The sequence below is a fragment of the Cyprinodon tularosa genome, unplaced genomic scaffold, assembly GCF_016077235.1.
Source record: "Cyprinodon tularosa strain WSP-4 unplaced genomic scaffold, ASM1607723v1 ctg534, whole genome shotgun sequence".
Lineage (NCBI taxonomy): Eukaryota > Metazoa > Chordata > Actinopteri > Cyprinodontiformes > Cyprinodontidae > Cyprinodon > Cyprinodon tularosa.
In genome coordinates this window covers 324030-340960 of record NW_024039268.1, presented here as the reverse complement: position 1 = coordinate 340960, position 16931 = coordinate 324030, and the positions used below count along the sequence as shown (strand labels likewise).

The window sequence follows — 16931 nt, the reverse complement described above, 5'->3', positions numbered from 1 at the left end:
ACCAGTACTGTTGACTGACAGGTAACCAGTACTGTTGATTGACAGGTAACCAGTACTGTTGATTGACAGGTAACCAGTACTGTTGACTGACAGGTAACCAGTACTGTTGACTGACAGGTAACCAGTACTGTTGACTGACAGGTAACCAGTACTGTTGATTGACAGGTAACCAGTACTGTTGATTGACAGGTAACCAGTACTGTTGACTGACAGGTAACCAGTACTGTTGATTGACAGGTAACCAGTACTGTTGATTGACAGGTAACCAGTACTGTTGACTGACAGGTAACCAGTACTGTTGATTGACAGGTAACCAGTACTGTTGATTGACAGGTAACCAGTACTGTTGATTGACAGGTAACCAGTACTGTTGACTGACAGGTAACCAGTACTGTTGACTGACAGGTAACCAGTACTGTTGATTGACAGGTAACCAGTACTGTTGATTGACAAGTAACCAGTACTGTTGACTGACAGGTAACCAGTACTGTTGACTGACAGGTAACCAGTACTGTTGACTGACAGGTAACCAGTACTGTTGACTGACAGGTAACCAGTACTGTTGACTGACAGGTAACCAGTACTGTTGACTGACAGGTAACCAGTACTGTTGATTGACAGGTAACCAGTACTGTTGATTGACAGGTAACCAGTACTGTTGACTGACAGGTAACCAGTACTGTTGACTGACAGGTAACCAGTACTGTTGACTGACAGGTAACCAGTACTGTTGATTGACAGGTAACCAGTACTGTTGATTGACAGGTAACCAGTACTGTTGACTGACAGGTAACCAGTACTGTTGATTGACAGGTAACCAGTACTGTTGATTGACAGGTAACCAGTACTGTTGATTGACAGGTAACCAGTACTGTTGATTGACAGGTAACCAGTACTGTTGATTGACAGGTAACCAGTACTGTTGATTGACAGGTAACCAGTACTGTTGACTGACAGGTAACCAGTACTGTTGATTGACAGGTAACCAGTACTGTTGATTGACAGGTAACCAGTACTGTTGATTGACAGGTAACCAGTACTGTTGATTGACAGGTAACCAGTACTGTTGACTGACAGGTAACCAGTACTGTTGACTGACAGGTAACCAGTACTGTTGACTGACAGGTAACCAGTACTGTTGATTGACAAGTAACCAGTACTGTTGACTGACAGGTAACCAGTACTGTTGACTGACAGGTAACCAGTACTGTTGACTGACAGGTAACCAGTACTGTTGACTGACAGGTAACCAGTACTGTTGACTGACAGGTAACCAGTACTGTTGATTGACAGGTAACCAGTACTGTTGATTGACAGGTAACCAGTACTGTTGACTGACAGGTAACCAGTACTGTTGACTGACAGGTAACCAGTACTGTTGACTGACAGGTAACCAGTACTGTTGATTGACAAGTAACCAGTACTGTTGACTGACAGGTAACCAGTACTGTTGACTGACAGGTAACCAGTACTGTTGACTGACAGGTAACCAGTACTGTTGACTGACAGGTAACCAGTACTGTTGACTGACAGGTAACCAGTACTGTTGACTGACAGGTAACCAGTACTGTTGATTGACAGGTAACCAGTACTGTTGATTGACAGGTAACCAGTACTGTTGACTGACAGGTAACCAGTACTGTTGACTGACAGGTAACCAGTACCAGTACTGTTGACTGACAGGTAACCAGTACTGTTGACTGACAGGTAACCAGTACTGTTGACTGACAGGTAACCAGTACTGTTGATTGACAGGTAACCAGTACTGTTGATTGACAGGTAACCAGTACTGTTGATTGACAGGTAACCAGTACTGTTGATTGACAGGTAACCAGTACTGTTGACTGACAGGTAACCAGTACTGTTGACTGACAGGTAACCAGTACTGTTGACTGACAGGTAACCAGTACTGTTGATTGACAGGTAACCAGTACTGTTGATTGACAGGTAACCAGTACTGTTGACTGACAGGTAACCAGTACTGTTGATTGACAGGTAACCAGTACTGTTGATTGACAGGTAACCAGTACTGTTGACTGACAGGTAACCAGTACTGTTGATTGACAGGTAACCAGTACTGTTGATTGACAGGTAACCAGTACTGTTGATTGACAGGTAACCAGTACTGTTGATTGACAGGTAACCAGTACTGTTGATTGACAGGTAACCCGGACCAGCTGAGCCACAGCGCAGCCTCTCTGCTTCGGCGGGACTTTAAGCTGAAATGTTTGGATCTCTGCGGCTCATTGCTAGCCTGCTGCAGACCGACAGCATGGCTTCCAGCTAGAGTCACGTCTGCCGCCGTATCGACCCTCCATGAACGTCATTTACTGTTAAACTCTAGTTTTTTCTTCAGTCTGACCCAGTTGACGATCAGCCTGCTGATCAGGGGAAACTAATTCAGAGCATTTTCTATATCAAGTGTTAAAAACTAAACTGCCATTAATTGATGAAGGATATTTTTACTCACCTCTATCAGACGCCCTCAGTGGGACGTCGGACCCGACTGGAACCAGAAATGACTTGGAATCGGACCAAGATGAAAGCAAACTGCATCTGACCTAGAATGCGCTCTGGGCCAGAACCTTAATGAACTCATCGGGTCAAAGAGGAGGAAGAGCAGAACCCTGATCGGTCCTCCTGCGGTCTCAGAGGTGGGGAGCATCCATGTTCAAACAGACACGTATGGCAGATACGAGTCAGTGGGTCCAAACAGCCGGTAGTAACTGGGATAAACCCAACAGAACCATTAAACCCGCCCCTGACACTGACAGCTGCTCCTCTGGACCAACCAGAGAGAAGAACCTAAGAACTGTCTGAGGACGGGGGGGGGGGGGGGCTGACCCGACCACACAGCGGGCCTCCTCACACCACCCCCCACCCCTTCAGTCACAGGCTGAATGGCAGATGGGCGTTCCCGTGGGAGGGGAGGGGTTACCACGGCAACAAAGACTTTGTATTGAAAGGCCTGAAATCAGGAAGGAGGGACAGCATGCGTCTCCGTCTCCTCTGGACGTCCTAAAGGTTCTGAAACTTTTCTCTCTTTGGGTCAAACTGTTTCTAAATCTGCGACATGGCTGAGTAGGTCTGTGCGATAAACCCGACTTTTACCGTTACCGTCATTCACCACGATAACCGCGACAATTCTCCCAGCTGGAAAAAGGCTCCCAGCGTTCTGGCGCTCCTCGCTCTGCTAGCTGCTCCATCTTCACCAGGCGTTTTCAACATGGCGATCAGACAGACAAAACCAGCCGGTAAGGAACCAAACAGGGAATATGGATAGAGTAGAGCCGATAGGGAACTGACCAATCAGAGGCCTCCTGTCTGCGATCACCTACAGTCAAGGAGAGGTGCAGCAGAGTGTCTGCGGAAGGGGCGGGGCTTATCTGCGTTAACTGCAACACACGCAGACGGCCTGGTTTCTGAGCATAAACCAGCCTTAACCATCATGGTGGGCTACACTCCTATCAGAGGGTCTCAGGAAGCTATGAGAATCCAGCAGAGACCAAAGCGCCCCCTGCTGGAAAATCACTGCAACGTTCTGGATGCCACCATTCAGCTCCTATTCACACACTTACAGTTAAAGAGCCGCAACACGGCGGCTCACTGAACAATGGCCACTCCTGTCCTCCATACAACACTCACCACAGGAGGGGGGGGGAGTAGAGGAGGAGGAGGAGAAGGAGGAAGAAGTAGAGCAGGGGGTGGGGGTGGGTGAAGTAGAGGAGGAGGAGGAGGCGGTGAGGGGGAGGACGTTGCTGCGTGTTTGAGCTGAAAGCTCCTCATTTTCATCATTATTACATTTTGTGATTGACAGGCCGACGGTGGCGTTGGATGTACGAGTTTGCCCTGAAATCGAAGGGTTGACGGTTCAAGCCCTGACTCTGACTTTCAGTGTCGTTGTGTCCTTGGGCAAGACACTTCCCCTGCATTGTCTACTGATGGTGGTCAGAGGGTGGCGCCAGTGTGCGGCAGCCCCGCTTCTGTCAGTGAGCCCCAGGGCAGCTGTGGCTACAATGCAGCTCGCCACCATCAGTGTGTGAATGAATGTAAAGCGCTTTGGTCGAGTCTCCTGACTTGAAAAAAGGCGCCATATAAGTACAGGCCTTTTACCTTTTAACATTTTTTTCCAACATTTTTTTTAATTATTACTATTAAAAACAACAGGTGGGGGAGGGGGGGGGGGGGCAGTCATAATTTTATTGATATTTTTAATTCTCATCAGTTTGTTTGAAAAATCTATCTGCTTTGAGATGAACTGCTAATATTTCTGATAAATAATTGTGGGAGCAGAAGCGTGTGGGTGAACGGTACCTGATCCAGGAAGCGGTACAGCTGCACGGCCCGCTCCAAGTTCTGCCCGGTTCCTTTGACCCGCTGAGAGAAGTCCTGCAGCTGAGCCCAGAATGAGTGAACTTTGACCTCGTAGGCGTGGAGGTCCGGTGAAGAGACGTCCTCCCAGCGCTCTAGACGGGACAGCAGAGCCTCACCTTGTTTACAGCGGTCCTGAACGAAGCACAGCCGGGTCAGAACCAGAACCATCAGAACCAGAACCAGATTTAATCCACTTTATGAGGCTAAGGAGGGAATTTTCCTCCATTATTGTTTTAAAGATCACATTTTGGAAAGAAAAAAAAATGCATTCCAGACAATGAAACTTTTAAATGTTTTCATAAAGAAAATGTTATAAGAGTAACTTTGCTCTTCTCTCTATTTCAATGTAAAAATATAAAATTTATACTTTTTCATATTTTAAATTTTTTCCTCATAAATTTTTTCTATACAGATTTTAGATTTTTAGTTTTCTTTAAGAACGGGATTCTTTTTATGTTGTCTTTTATACATCATATCCTCACATTGACCAATAAACAGCTGTTGTTGAGGTCTGAGCCGACCAATAGAAACGCTTCACTCCTCCCTCCAGAGGAAAGCCCGCCCCCAGAGAGGAAGACATTATGATCTGGATTCTGAAAAGAAAGCGATTCATAAAACTAAATCTGGAACAGAACATAAGAGGAAAAAATTAAAAACACAAATTCTGTAAAAATAAAATAGGAAGAAGAAAAATTAAAGAATTAATTTGAAAAAAGCAAAATCAGAAAAGAGAGCAAAGTTACTCTCAAACCCATTTTTTCAATGTTTTATTTCTGGATTGCATTTTGTTCATATTTCCGTGGTCAGAATGCTTGTGAAAATAATGGAACAAAATTCCCTCCGTACCCCCAGACCCAAACCCAAAGGTTGTTCTGTTTCTACGGCAGCCCAGATGGGACAGAATAACTCAGACATTGAATGTTCTGCCGGACCGACCGTTCAGAACCGAACCCATCTGGACATCACTCAGAACCCGGTGGCTTCCACCGTGCTACAAACGCTGGGCGGGACATACGTAAGCCGTGGTGACGAACTCCTTGAACTCCTCCTGTTTGCTGTTCAGAAGCTCCAGGGAATCTGCAGGTTCGTTCAGGGCCTTCAGACGGAGCTCACCGACCTCGTCAAGCCACGCCTTCACCTGTCAGCAGGTAAGAACAGGATCAGATCCGGATCCTGCGCTCAGAACTCTGTCAGCTTACGGTTCTCTAAAGGCTGCAGGTCATAGAGGGCAACGGTGTAAAGAACCAGAGAACGTTCTAGTAGCGCTTTGGTTTGGTACTTTTATTTAACTCTGACTGATTTTAGTCACCGACAGTCAGTAGGATGATTTTTATGGCATAAAATGTGCAGTCTTAAAGAAGAAAATGCAAATAGGATGATTGATTACTAATTTCATTTATGAGTCAAACAACGCAGCCACATTCTTAAAATGAAAACGCATTTCTGGAAATGCTTTTTCACTTGAAATATGGTAACAATTTGCTTCCATAGATTTTCACCATCCTGCAGGAAAAGTGGAGAGAAGTGATGTTGAGAAAAAGCTTCATGATGCATTGAACCGTTTGGCCTTATTGCTTCATCGATCCCCACAGTTCATAAAGCTTCAGGTCAACATGTCACCACCTACTGGTGAAATGCAGAACTACAGTTACTAATATAATCTGGGATTTTTTTGCAATTGTTCTTCTTTTGTTTTTCCCCCATTTTAGTTCCTTTAAAATTGTTAATGATTGGTGTGTATAATAAAATCCTTTATTGTTTTTGAGTGTAAAATATCTTAGAAATGAACAATCTTTTAAGGTTCACTGTCTTTCTGCCATTTAAGCTTAATCAGACGGTGGCAAATTGGGCAATGATGAGCAAAATGAACGTCGCTAATCATTTTTATTCAAAAATAATCTTTTTTCCAGTTTTTGGTTTTAATCGGGTTGGAAGTTATGTGTTCAACCAATCCTTTGGTTAAACCAACCAATCTAATTTGGCAGCGTTTTACCCGATCAATATTTGCATTAGGGCAAACCAATAGAAATTAGTCACATTAGCCAAAACGGTCTTTAACACACGGCTATGCAGAGAGAGGGCTGCTGAGGACGGGCTAACGTTAGCATCACGGCACAGAGGCTTCGGCCATCATCAATATTGGCCCCTCGCCTAAATGAAACATGCATCAACACACGCTTCAGGGAAACGCCCCCTCAATTACCTTACACTAGCCTCTAGCCTCGGCTCATCTCATGACATCACTAGTGGCGAGATTATAGAGACGAGGCGAGCAAAAACAGGTTTAGATGATTTAGTCTTCAACTACATTAAAACTGAATATTTCCATATTATTGTGAGGATCCATTAGGAAACCCTCAGCAGAAACACGGCTGAATCAGAACCTCTGCCACAATCACAAGCTTTTCAACCCTCATTTAAAGTGTGCAGCTCCACCAGCAGGGGGCGCTGGGGGGCAGAGCAGAGCTGATGCCACACGGCAAAGACTGAGCTCAACCTAAACATTCAATCTGGTTACAATGACAGCGACGGGGAGGAGCTAACCTGATAGAAGGGGGCGGGGTTAACCTGATAGAAAGGGGCGGGGTTAACCTGATAGAAGGGGGCGGGGTTAACCTGATAGAAGGGGGCGGGGTTAACCTGATAGAAGGGGGCGGGGTTAACCTGATAGAAGGGGGAGGAGCTAACCTGATAGAAGGGGGCGGGGTTAACCTGACAGAAGGGGGAGGGGTTAACCTGACAGAAGGGGGAGGGGCTAACCTGATAGAAAGGGGAGGGGCTAACCTGATAGAAGGGGGAGGGGCTAACCTGATAGAAAGGGGAGGGGCTAACCTGATAGAAAGGGGAGGGGCTAACCTGATAGAAAGGGGAGGAGCTAACCTGATAGAAGGGGGCGGGGTTAACCTGATGAAAGGGGAGGAGCTAACCTGACAGAAGGGGGCGGGGTTAACTTGACAGAAGGGGGAGGGGCTAACCTGACAGAAGGGGGAGGGGCTAACCTGACAGAAGGGGGAGGGGCTAACCTGACAGAAGGGGGAGGGGCTAACCTGACAGAAGGGGGAGGGGCTAACCTGATAGAAGGGGGAGGGGCTAACCTGATAGAAGGGGGAGGGGCTAACCTGATAGAAGGGGGCGGGGTTAACCTGATAGAAAGGGGAGGAGCTAACCTGATAGAAGGGGGCGGGGTTAACCTGATAGAAGGGGGAGGAGTTTCCTCTAAACAAGGCTTCTCTATGTTTGACTGTGTGGCGTTGCTACCTGAACAGGCTCCTGGACATCAGCGCTCAGCCTCACCTGGTTGAAACCCGTCTCCAGGTTCCTGAACTCGACGATGAAGCTGAGCTCCTGCGTCTTGGAGTTGGACAGAGTCACCAGGCGGTGCAGCAGCTCGTCCACTTGATCATAGAGGGACGACACCGTCTCCACGGTGGCCCGCTGCTCCTCTGACGCTCCGCTGACCTCCTCCCTACGTAGCCACGCCAGGGAGGCTCCGCCCTCCTGCTGCAGCTGGAGCAGTTTAACGTCCTTCAGAGTGCTGCACATCACAGCCCTGAAGTTGGACAGCAGCAGCTCTGCGTCCTGCAGACAGACAGACGGACAGAAGCTGGTCTAGTTCAGCTAAACACACAGAGGAAGTTCTGCTCGTCTCTTTATATTTAAAGTTCATCAGATTATAGAAACAGATAAACCAGTAAAACACGGATCTATTCAAATATGGAGTCATTTTTGTTCCGTTATTGTTGCAAGAAAAGAAAACATGGAAATGGAAATAAAAAAAAAAAAGCAAATCTAGGAATTAAATTTGGGAAAATTTTGCAGTTTTCTAAGAATTGTTTTTATTTTTCCTAATGAATTTTTCATATTTAATTTTGCTAAAACTTCCTTAGTTTAGTTTATTTTTTTAACAGATTTTACAGTTTTACTTGTTTTATTTATCTTTTCAGATTCTAATTCTTTTCAATTGTTTTGAAAGTGTTTTTTCTAGATTCCATTTCCTGCATTTCTGGGGACCGGCTTCATCTGGAGCAAGACGCATTTCTATGGGTCTGCCGGACGTTTTATAGTGAAACTGAGTAAGAGAAGAGAAGAGAATCTGATCTGTGAAAAGAAAAGAAACACAGCTGAGCTACTGAAACAGAAGGGAAGCACAGAGAACAAAAACACATCAAAGTAGCTGTTCAAACTTGATACCCAACCTGGGATTAAGGATTAAACACAAAAATATCCCATGGAGTCTCTGAAAACTCCAGAGGATTTTCTCCAAACAGTAAATCCAGAACATTTCAAACCAAACAGAGACCAGTTCATCCTAAAGACCTAATCTGAGCAGAGCGTCTGCAGGTCAATGATGTGATCTTTATATTGGAGAAACCAAACAACCTCTCCACAGACGCATGGCCCAACACAGGAGAGCGCCCTCCTCTGGACAAAGAGGACAGGCGGTTTGAGAGGAAGGAAGCATCTATGTTAGGAAAGAAAAACCAACCTTAAAGGGGGGGGGGGGTTGATGCAGCGATAGAGTTGATTCCTTCCCGCTATCATCGCAGGAGAACAGAGACCTCTCCTATTCATCCAGGCCAACTATTCCCTCTAACGCCCCCCCTTTCAGAGACATAGACAGGTATGGGGCATTGCAGGCTAACAAAGAAGCCAAACGACCCCCATTCCAAAGGGGGGGACCCGTTCATCAGTTTCTATTTGCATGTTTTCTAAACTAAAACCAGGCTTTGTTGGGCTGCTGGATAAAACCTGGAACTAAACGCTATTTCTGACATTTTGGATTGAAAAATCTTCCTGGATGGAAGAGAAACGTCTTCAAACGTGGAAACAACGTCCAGAGGATTGATTTTAACTTTTTTGGACTGATTATAACCTGGATGACTGAGAATCTGATTCTCAATTCATACCGATTCAACTGAATCTAACAGAAATTGGAGAAGCTAATTCAAAAATACAAAAGAATAATTAAAAAATGTGTTTTGATTACATGTTGGTTGACGTTTCATTTCTGGATTGTTTTTTTTTTTCAAATTGTATTTAACAAAATGTGTTGTTTGCTTGCAACAATAATGGAAGATAAAGATGTGAAAGCTCCAATCAGAAGTTCCAACCTGATCAGTTTATAGAAGCTGATGGTTCCCAGAGCAAACCAGCAGAGACGCAGCAGCTGGATGGTTTCTTACCTCAGCAGCAGCAGGTAACGGCGTCCTCTGCAGATTGCTGATGGTTTCCTGTAGCAGATTAATGACGCTTGTGCACTGTTGGGTTAGCTGCTCGACCCTCTGAGGATGAGACAAAAAAACTTTATTTAAAAGTCTATAAAACCTGCACAACTGTTTGCTTTTATTGAAGCTGCATAATGTGATGGTTTGAATCTGACTGGAGGCAGAAACCATCCACTGCTGGGGGGGGGGGTGTTATCAGGTGTAGTTATGAAAGTGGCCTCATGGTGTCACTGTTCCGTTCAGTACGTTTCTCAGGGAGAATAGAAGGTTTTCTGACAGCAGCTCTGTGGATTAAATAAATCTGATGAAGAGGAAGAATCGTTTTCCCTCAACTTCACTGATCATGTGAACCAAAGGAGGCATTAATACTTAAAAAAGATTAAAACGCTCCACTGAAGGATTAAAAACAAATCTAGAAGTGTCTACAGGTTTAATTTATAACTTAAGTCTTTAATGGATGATATATTTTTATTCAGGTAATGGTCCTGGAGGAACTCCACATTTGATTTCTGCCCATTAAAACTGATCCTTGAAACTGAGACCTGGTCTTCCTTCCATTCTTCTTCTAAGCTTGTTGGACGATGATGGTATCCTGCAGGCCGTGCAGGATCACAGCTTCTAAGATCACACCCTGCTCTCTGACTTGGAAATTGGAGCGAAACTGCAGTCAGTCTGTCGGCCTCCGTGTGAGAGGGGACCATCAGGTGAAGGTAGGACAACTCCTTCAGCCTCGTTTTCCCTGCAGATACCTGAGCCAGAAGGACTGAGGTGGAAACGTTCTGATCCAGTTCAGAGGGAACCAGTACCACCCTGGATTCCATCAGAGGAACCATCCTGCAGATCCCTGAGCTCTGTCTGTTGGTGTGTGTTTACTAACCGATCTGAAGCTGATCCAGCTGCTCTGACTGAAGCCAAACGATCCTCCAAACTCTGCAGGAAGCTGCTGGAGCTCCACGTGTCTCTGCAGAGACTTCAGAGAGCTCAGCACCTCCACCTGCATGGCGTACAGAGACAGGTGAGCCGGCTCTGTGAGCAGCAGCGGAGGCTGATCAGGTGCTGAGGTTACCTGTACAGGAGCAGCTTGGTCCACATGCAGCCAGCCTTTGCTAGCCAGGATTAGCACAGCGTGGATGGAGACAGACGCGTCCTCCTGGACATTAGGACACAGGAGCTACATGATTAGAACCACTTCAGACCAGAACAGAACCAGAAGCAGGTCTTCAGGCAAACGTTTCTAAAGATACAACTTTAAATATTTAGCAGTTAAACCAGGAAAACATTTCATGAAACCGGAAAGAAGAGTTGGACCGTAGAGATAACGTAACCCTTAAATAAAAATGATCGTCCTCAGGATGTTAGAAGTTATCAGGACTGGTTCTGACCCACTGGGCTCAGTCCTGATTCTTCTGGACCTTACAGCCACCTTTTATTCAGCTGATGAAAAAATCCTCCTTTAGATCATAAAGAGCAAACTAGTGTTGCAACATACAGCAGTTCCAGCTAACGGTATGCAGGGACATGCAGGGACATGCAGGGATACTGCAGTATGGATCTAATCTAGGTTAGAGCCGTCTTTCTAGATCAGGTTTTATACAGCAACAGAAACTGATTTATAAGAGATTCAGAAATTGTTTTATTTGCAGAGTAGAAACTGGTTTAAAAGTGGAGCAAATCCTTATTTAAAAAGTTAATCCAAACGGGTTTGAATGTGGATCAAACATGAAACAGAAACAGATTTTAAAAGTTGATAAAATGAGTTTATAACTGAATTGGAAACTGGTTTAATCGTCTCCTATTTGTCTCCTATTTTTTTTCTGTGTTTTATTCCTAAATGTTGGAGATTCCCAGATGGCAAAAACGAATGTACCTTTGGGTATCAATAAAGTTAGCTTGAATTTGTAAAGTGTATATCTACAGTCAAGGCCAAACGTTTTGAGAATGATTCAAATGTTAATATTTCCAAAGTCTGCTTCAGTTTTTATAACTGTAATCTGCATATAGTCCAGAATGTTCTAAAGAGTGATCAGCGTAACAGCAATTAATTGCAAAGGCAATATTTGCCTAGAAAATGAACTTTATCCCCTAAACACATTTCATGGTGATTGCAGCCCTGCCTTAAAGGAGCAGCTACCATGGTTTCAGTGATTGGTCCATTAACTCAGGTGTGGGTGGTGATGAGGACAGGGCTGCAGATCAATCTGTCAGGATTCAGTCAGAATGACGCCACTGGACACTTTAAAAAGAGGCTGCTGCTCGGCATCATTGGTTCTCTGCTGTGAACCATGGTTATCTCTAAAGAAACACCTGCAGTCATCATTGCACTGCACAAAGATGGCCGAACAGGAAAGAGAATGGCAGCTAGAGAGATTGCACCTCAGTCAGCAATCTATGGCATCATCAGGAACTTCAAGGAGAGAGGTTCCATTGCTGCCAAAAAGGCTCCAGGGCGCCAAGAAAGACCAGCGAGCGCCAGGACCGTCTCTGAAAAGTGTTTCAGCTGCTCCCAACTGTCCCAGAGCAACTTCTCCCAACCGTCCCAGAGCAATTTCTCCCAACCGTCCCAGAGCAACTTCTCCCAACCGTCCCAGAGCAACTTCTTCCAACCGTCCCAGAGCAACTTCTCCCAACCGTCCCAGGGCAACTTCTCCCAACCGTCCCAGAGCAATTTCTCCCAACCGTCCCAGAGCAACTTCTCCCAACCGTCCCAGAGCAATTTCTCCCAACTGTCCCAGAGCAACTTCTCCCAACCGTCCCAGAGCAATTTCTCCCAACCGTCCCAGAGCAACTTCTCCCAACCGTCCCAGAGCAACTTCTCCCAACCGACTTCTCCCAACCGTCCCAGAGCAACTTCTCCCAACCGTCCCAGAGCAACTTCTCCCAACCGACTTCTCCCAACCGTCCCAGAGCAACTTCTCCCAACCGTCCCAGAGCAACTTCTCCCAACCGTCCCAGAGCAACTTCTCCCAACCGTCCCAGAGCAACTTCTCCCAACCGTCCCAGAGCAGTTTGGTGATGAACGATGCCTTTTCCAGCATGATGGAGCACCTCGCCATAAAGCAAAGCTGATATCTGACTGATATCTAACTGGCTCAGGGAACAAAACAGAGAGATGTTGGGTCCATGGCCTGGAAACTCCCCTGATCTTAATCCCATTGGTCAATCATCAACAGAATCCTGACCAAATGCAAGCATTGATGGAGCAGAATGGACGCTATCAGTCAGGATTTGGTCCAGAAGTTGATGGAGAGCAGCCAGGGAGAAATGTCCTGAAGAAGAGGAGTCAACACTGCAAATACTGACCTGCTGCATGAACTCATTCTGTCATTAAAAGCTTTGGTTACTCAGAATATGATGCTATTGTATTTCTGGATGTGATGCAACATCTGACATGAACACCAGAGGGCAGCAGATCAGCTGGAAATAGAACATTTGTGTCGTTCTAGATACTTTTGGCCATGACTGTAATTACCAGAATTACCACCGTGGATCAGAAACTGGTTCCAGTGGATCAGAAACTGGTTCCAGTAAATCAGAAACTGGTTCACAGTGAATCAGAAACTGGTTCACAGTAAATCAGAAACTGGTTCACAGTGAATCAGAAACTGGTTCACAGTGAATCAGAAACTGGTTCACAGTGAATCAGAAACTGGTTCCAGTGGATCAGAAACTGGTTCCAGTAAATCAGAAACTGGTTCACAGTGAATCAGAAACTGGTTCCAGTGGATCAGAAACTGGTTCACAGTGAATCAGAAACTGGTTCGGAGTGGATCAGAAACTGGTTCGGAGTGGATCAGAAACTGGTTCGCAGGGGATCAGAAACTGGTTCCAGTGAATCAGAAACTGGTTCCAGTGAATCAGAAACTGGTTCACAGTGAATCAGAAACTGGTTCCAGTGAATCAGAAACTGGTTCACAGTGAATCAGAAAACTGTTCACAGTGAATTAGAAACTGGTTCACAGTGAATCAGAAACTGGTTCACAGTGTATCAGAAACTGGTTCACAGTGAATCAGAAACTGGTTCACAGTGAATCAGAAACTGGTTCCAGTGAATCAGAAACTGGTTCACAGTGAATCAGAAAATGGTTCACAGTGAATCAGAAACTGGTTCACAGTGAATTAGAAACTGGTTCACAGTGAATCAGAAACTGGTTCCAGTGAATCAGAAACTGGTTCCAGTGAATCAGAAACTGGTTCCAGTGAATCAGAAACTGGTTTGCAGTAAATCAGAAACTGGTTCGCAGTGGATCAGAAAATGGTTCGCAGTGAATCAGAAACTGGTTCCAGTGAATCAGAAACTGGTTCCAGTAAATCAGAAACTGGTTCGCAGTGGATCAGACACTGGTTCCAGCGTATCAGAAACTGGTTCCATTGGATCAGAAGTTCGCAGTGAATCAGAAACTGGTTCCAGTGAATCAGAAACTGGTTCCAGTAAATCAGAAACTGGTTCGCAGTGGATCAGACACTGGTTCCAGCGTATCAGAAACTGGTTCACATTGGATCAGAAACTGGTTCCAGCGGATCAGAAACTGGTTCGCAGAGGATCAGAAACTGGTTCCAGTGGATCAGAAACTGGTTCCAGTGGATCAGAAACTGGTTCCAGTGGATCAGAAACTGGTTCCAGTGAATCAGAAACTGGTTCACAGTGGATCAGAAACTGGTTCGCATTGGATCAGAAACTGGTTCGCAGTGGATCAGAAACTGGTTCGCAGTGGATCAGAAACTGGTTTATGATCGATAAGATCCTGATCTGATTACATATATTTCTTTGGTTCTGGTAATGGTTTCTGGTAATGGTTTCTGACCTTGTGACCGTTGTCTAATTTTTCCAGACTGACCTGCAGAGTCCAGAGGGCAGAGAAGAGGACAGAAGGAGGAGCAGCACTGCGGGCATCCACCACCACCGTCAGCCCCTTTGCTCGAGCCTCCGTACTGTGTCACACAGGAAATTATGTCAGAGGGAGACCAACCACCTGGACCAGAGTGTTGTGGCAGGATGAGCTGCATACCTGAGGGTAGAGGTGTAGTAGAGCAGGATGCTGAGCAGCTCCTCATGGTCACAGTCTGGGTTCAGCCAGATGGGGTTGGAGGTGGAGACGGTGAGCAGCGTTCGTCCTCCTCTGTCTCTGGTTCCTAGTGGAGACACACACTGCTAATCCAAATACTTCAAACATGTTCTAACACGGAATAAGGACTGGTCAGGTCTGGAGGTCAGGACAGGTCTACCATTCACAGACGTTCTGCTGCTTACCAGGCAGACACACCGCTCCAGACCTCAGCAACAAGCTGTGGAAGCTGGACTGGAAAGACCGTGATGGAGCTGATGGTTTTTCTGGTTCCTTTGGACCTGAGTCAGCGCTGATGTTTAACTGGATTGGGGGACATTCGCAGCTAGAACCTGTGGAAGCAGCACAGAGGCAGAATGACCCTGGATCATATATGATTATATCATATGATATCACCAGGACAACCTGATGCGTTAAGGTAAACTGCTCGCTTCATACATGCTGATTATGGCTGAAATCTTGGTGTCCTGATGGACTCAGACCTGAACCTTCAGAGGCACATAAAGGCAGCCTTTTATCACCTGAAGAACATTTCTAGGATTGAAAGATAAATGTCCAGCAGGATCTAAAAAAGCTCAATCATGCATTTATCTTTAGTAGAATTGATGCCTGCAACAGTGTCTTCATAGGTTTGCCTAAAGCAGGGGCGTCAAAGTGGTTCCAGAAAGGGCCGTATGGCTGCAGGTTTTCTTTCCAACCAAGCAGTAGCGCCAGACTCCATTCATCTCATTAAGTCCTCATGTTAAGACTGGACTCACTGGACCCGCTGCCTGCATCCTCACTAGAACTAAGAAAGTAGAACACATCAGCTCAGTTCTGAAGTCCCTCCTCTGGCTCCCTGTAGCTCAGAGAATAGACTTTAATCCTTCTGTCAGTCTAGAAATCACTATGGATCAGCATCTCAATACATAACAGATCTATGGTCAGTGTATCTACCTCCCAGACCACTCAGGTCTTCTACTTCCAGAACTAGAACAGAACATGGAGAAGTAGAATTTAGTTTCTATGCTCCACTGATCTAAAACAAACTACCAGAAGTCTGGAAAAGAGTTCTTTTAAATCAAAGTTATAGACCTATTTGTTTAGAGCTGCCTTTGACTGTTGAAGTTAAGTGGTCTAATTGTTTTACAAATGTTTTCACTTATATTCTGCTTTTAGTTTTCTTCTATTTTATTTTCTAATTCATGTAAAGCACGTTGAATCGTCCCTGTACTGAACTATGCTATGGAAACACAGAATCAGGAGAGTTCCAGCACCAGGCGATGGATGACGATCTTCACCAAACTGTAAAGGTCACCAGCAGCAGGACTTCTTCATTATAAGAAGCTCAGACCGTCTGGTATCTGACAGGGTTCAGTTTTCCACTGTGGTGGAGGCCATGACAGAACATACATCACCTCTGTGAGGCGTTCACTATCTCTCAGAACAGCGTCCGCAACCAAACAGAGAAGCAGCTAAACTCGGTCTGAGACTGAGCTGAGCACCAGGATACTTTCATCTATAGTCTGCTGTTCAATCATTAAAAAGCAAACAGTAATCTCAGAGGTGGGGGACAGTTTTCTTTTCTCTATGACATTAAATTAACTTTATAATCTGACGAGCATTAAACAAATATTCCAACAACAAGAAGGGAAGAAAAGCTGAAACTAAGTCAATCTGATCTTTATAACATTGATCAATACTAAAAGTGCCAAAGATTTGAAAATGGTGAAAGGTGGCAGGACTGTTCACACTACAGACCATTTGAAAACCGATTTAGTGTTTGGGATGCAGCCTTGGAGGAGGAGGAGTTAGAGAAAGGTTAAATAAGGAAGATGAAAATGACGTGTTTCAGCCAATCACAGGAGGAAACAGGGACTGGTTAAATAAGGAAGATGAAAATGACGTGTTTCAGCCAATCGGAGGAGGAGGAGGTGAATAATGGAGGCTGATACTGTGGGATAATGAGCATGACTGAGAGAGAAGAGATGAAGAAGAGGTAGAGTGTGTACCTTTCGTCTGATGCTCTGCCAATCCTCTTCCAGCATTCTTGACACAGACCTGCTTCTCCACTTCCTCTTTGTTCTCCTCTTCATATTTATTTTCCTGTCCTTCATTCAACACAAGATGAGCTTCTTCTGATTCTTTTTCCTCAGATTGTGGAGGATCTTCAGAACATGAGTCATTTACAGTTCTGAAAGACTCCTCGGTTCGCTTTTCTTTTTCAGAACAAGAGCACTCAGGCCGGTTTTGTTTTTCACAATAAGAGTCCACAAGTTGGTTTTGTTTT

General features: G+C 45.2%; 1 protein-coding gene across 5 annotated transcripts in view; it reads right to left on the bottom strand.

Annotated features, from left to right (window-relative positions):
• Positions 1–16931, bottom strand: part of plekhg4 (pleckstrin homology domain containing, family G (with RhoGef domain) member 4) — a 53102-nt gene that overhangs the window by 12735 nt on the left and 23436 nt on the right. For 3 of the 5 annotated variants that reach the window (XM_038304476.1, XM_038304474.1, XM_038304473.1), the window contains exons 4-11: positions 14848–14994; positions 14606–14729; positions 14435–14528; positions 10477–10749; positions 9558–9656; positions 7669–7953; positions 5390–5512; positions 4315–4506 (exon numbers count right to left, since the gene is read on the bottom strand). In XM_038304476.1, the coding sequence (XP_038160404.1) occupies positions 4315–4506; positions 5390–5512; positions 7669–7953; positions 9558–9656; positions 10477–10749; positions 14435–14528; positions 14606–14729; positions 14848–14994 (1337 nt within the window). The remainder of the gene's footprint in view (positions 1–4314; positions 4507–5389; positions 5513–7668; positions 7954–9557; positions 9657–10476; positions 10750–14434; positions 14529–14605; positions 14730–14847; positions 14995–16931) is intronic. The other 2 variants (XM_038304477.1, XM_038304478.1) reach the window with 2 other exon arrangements.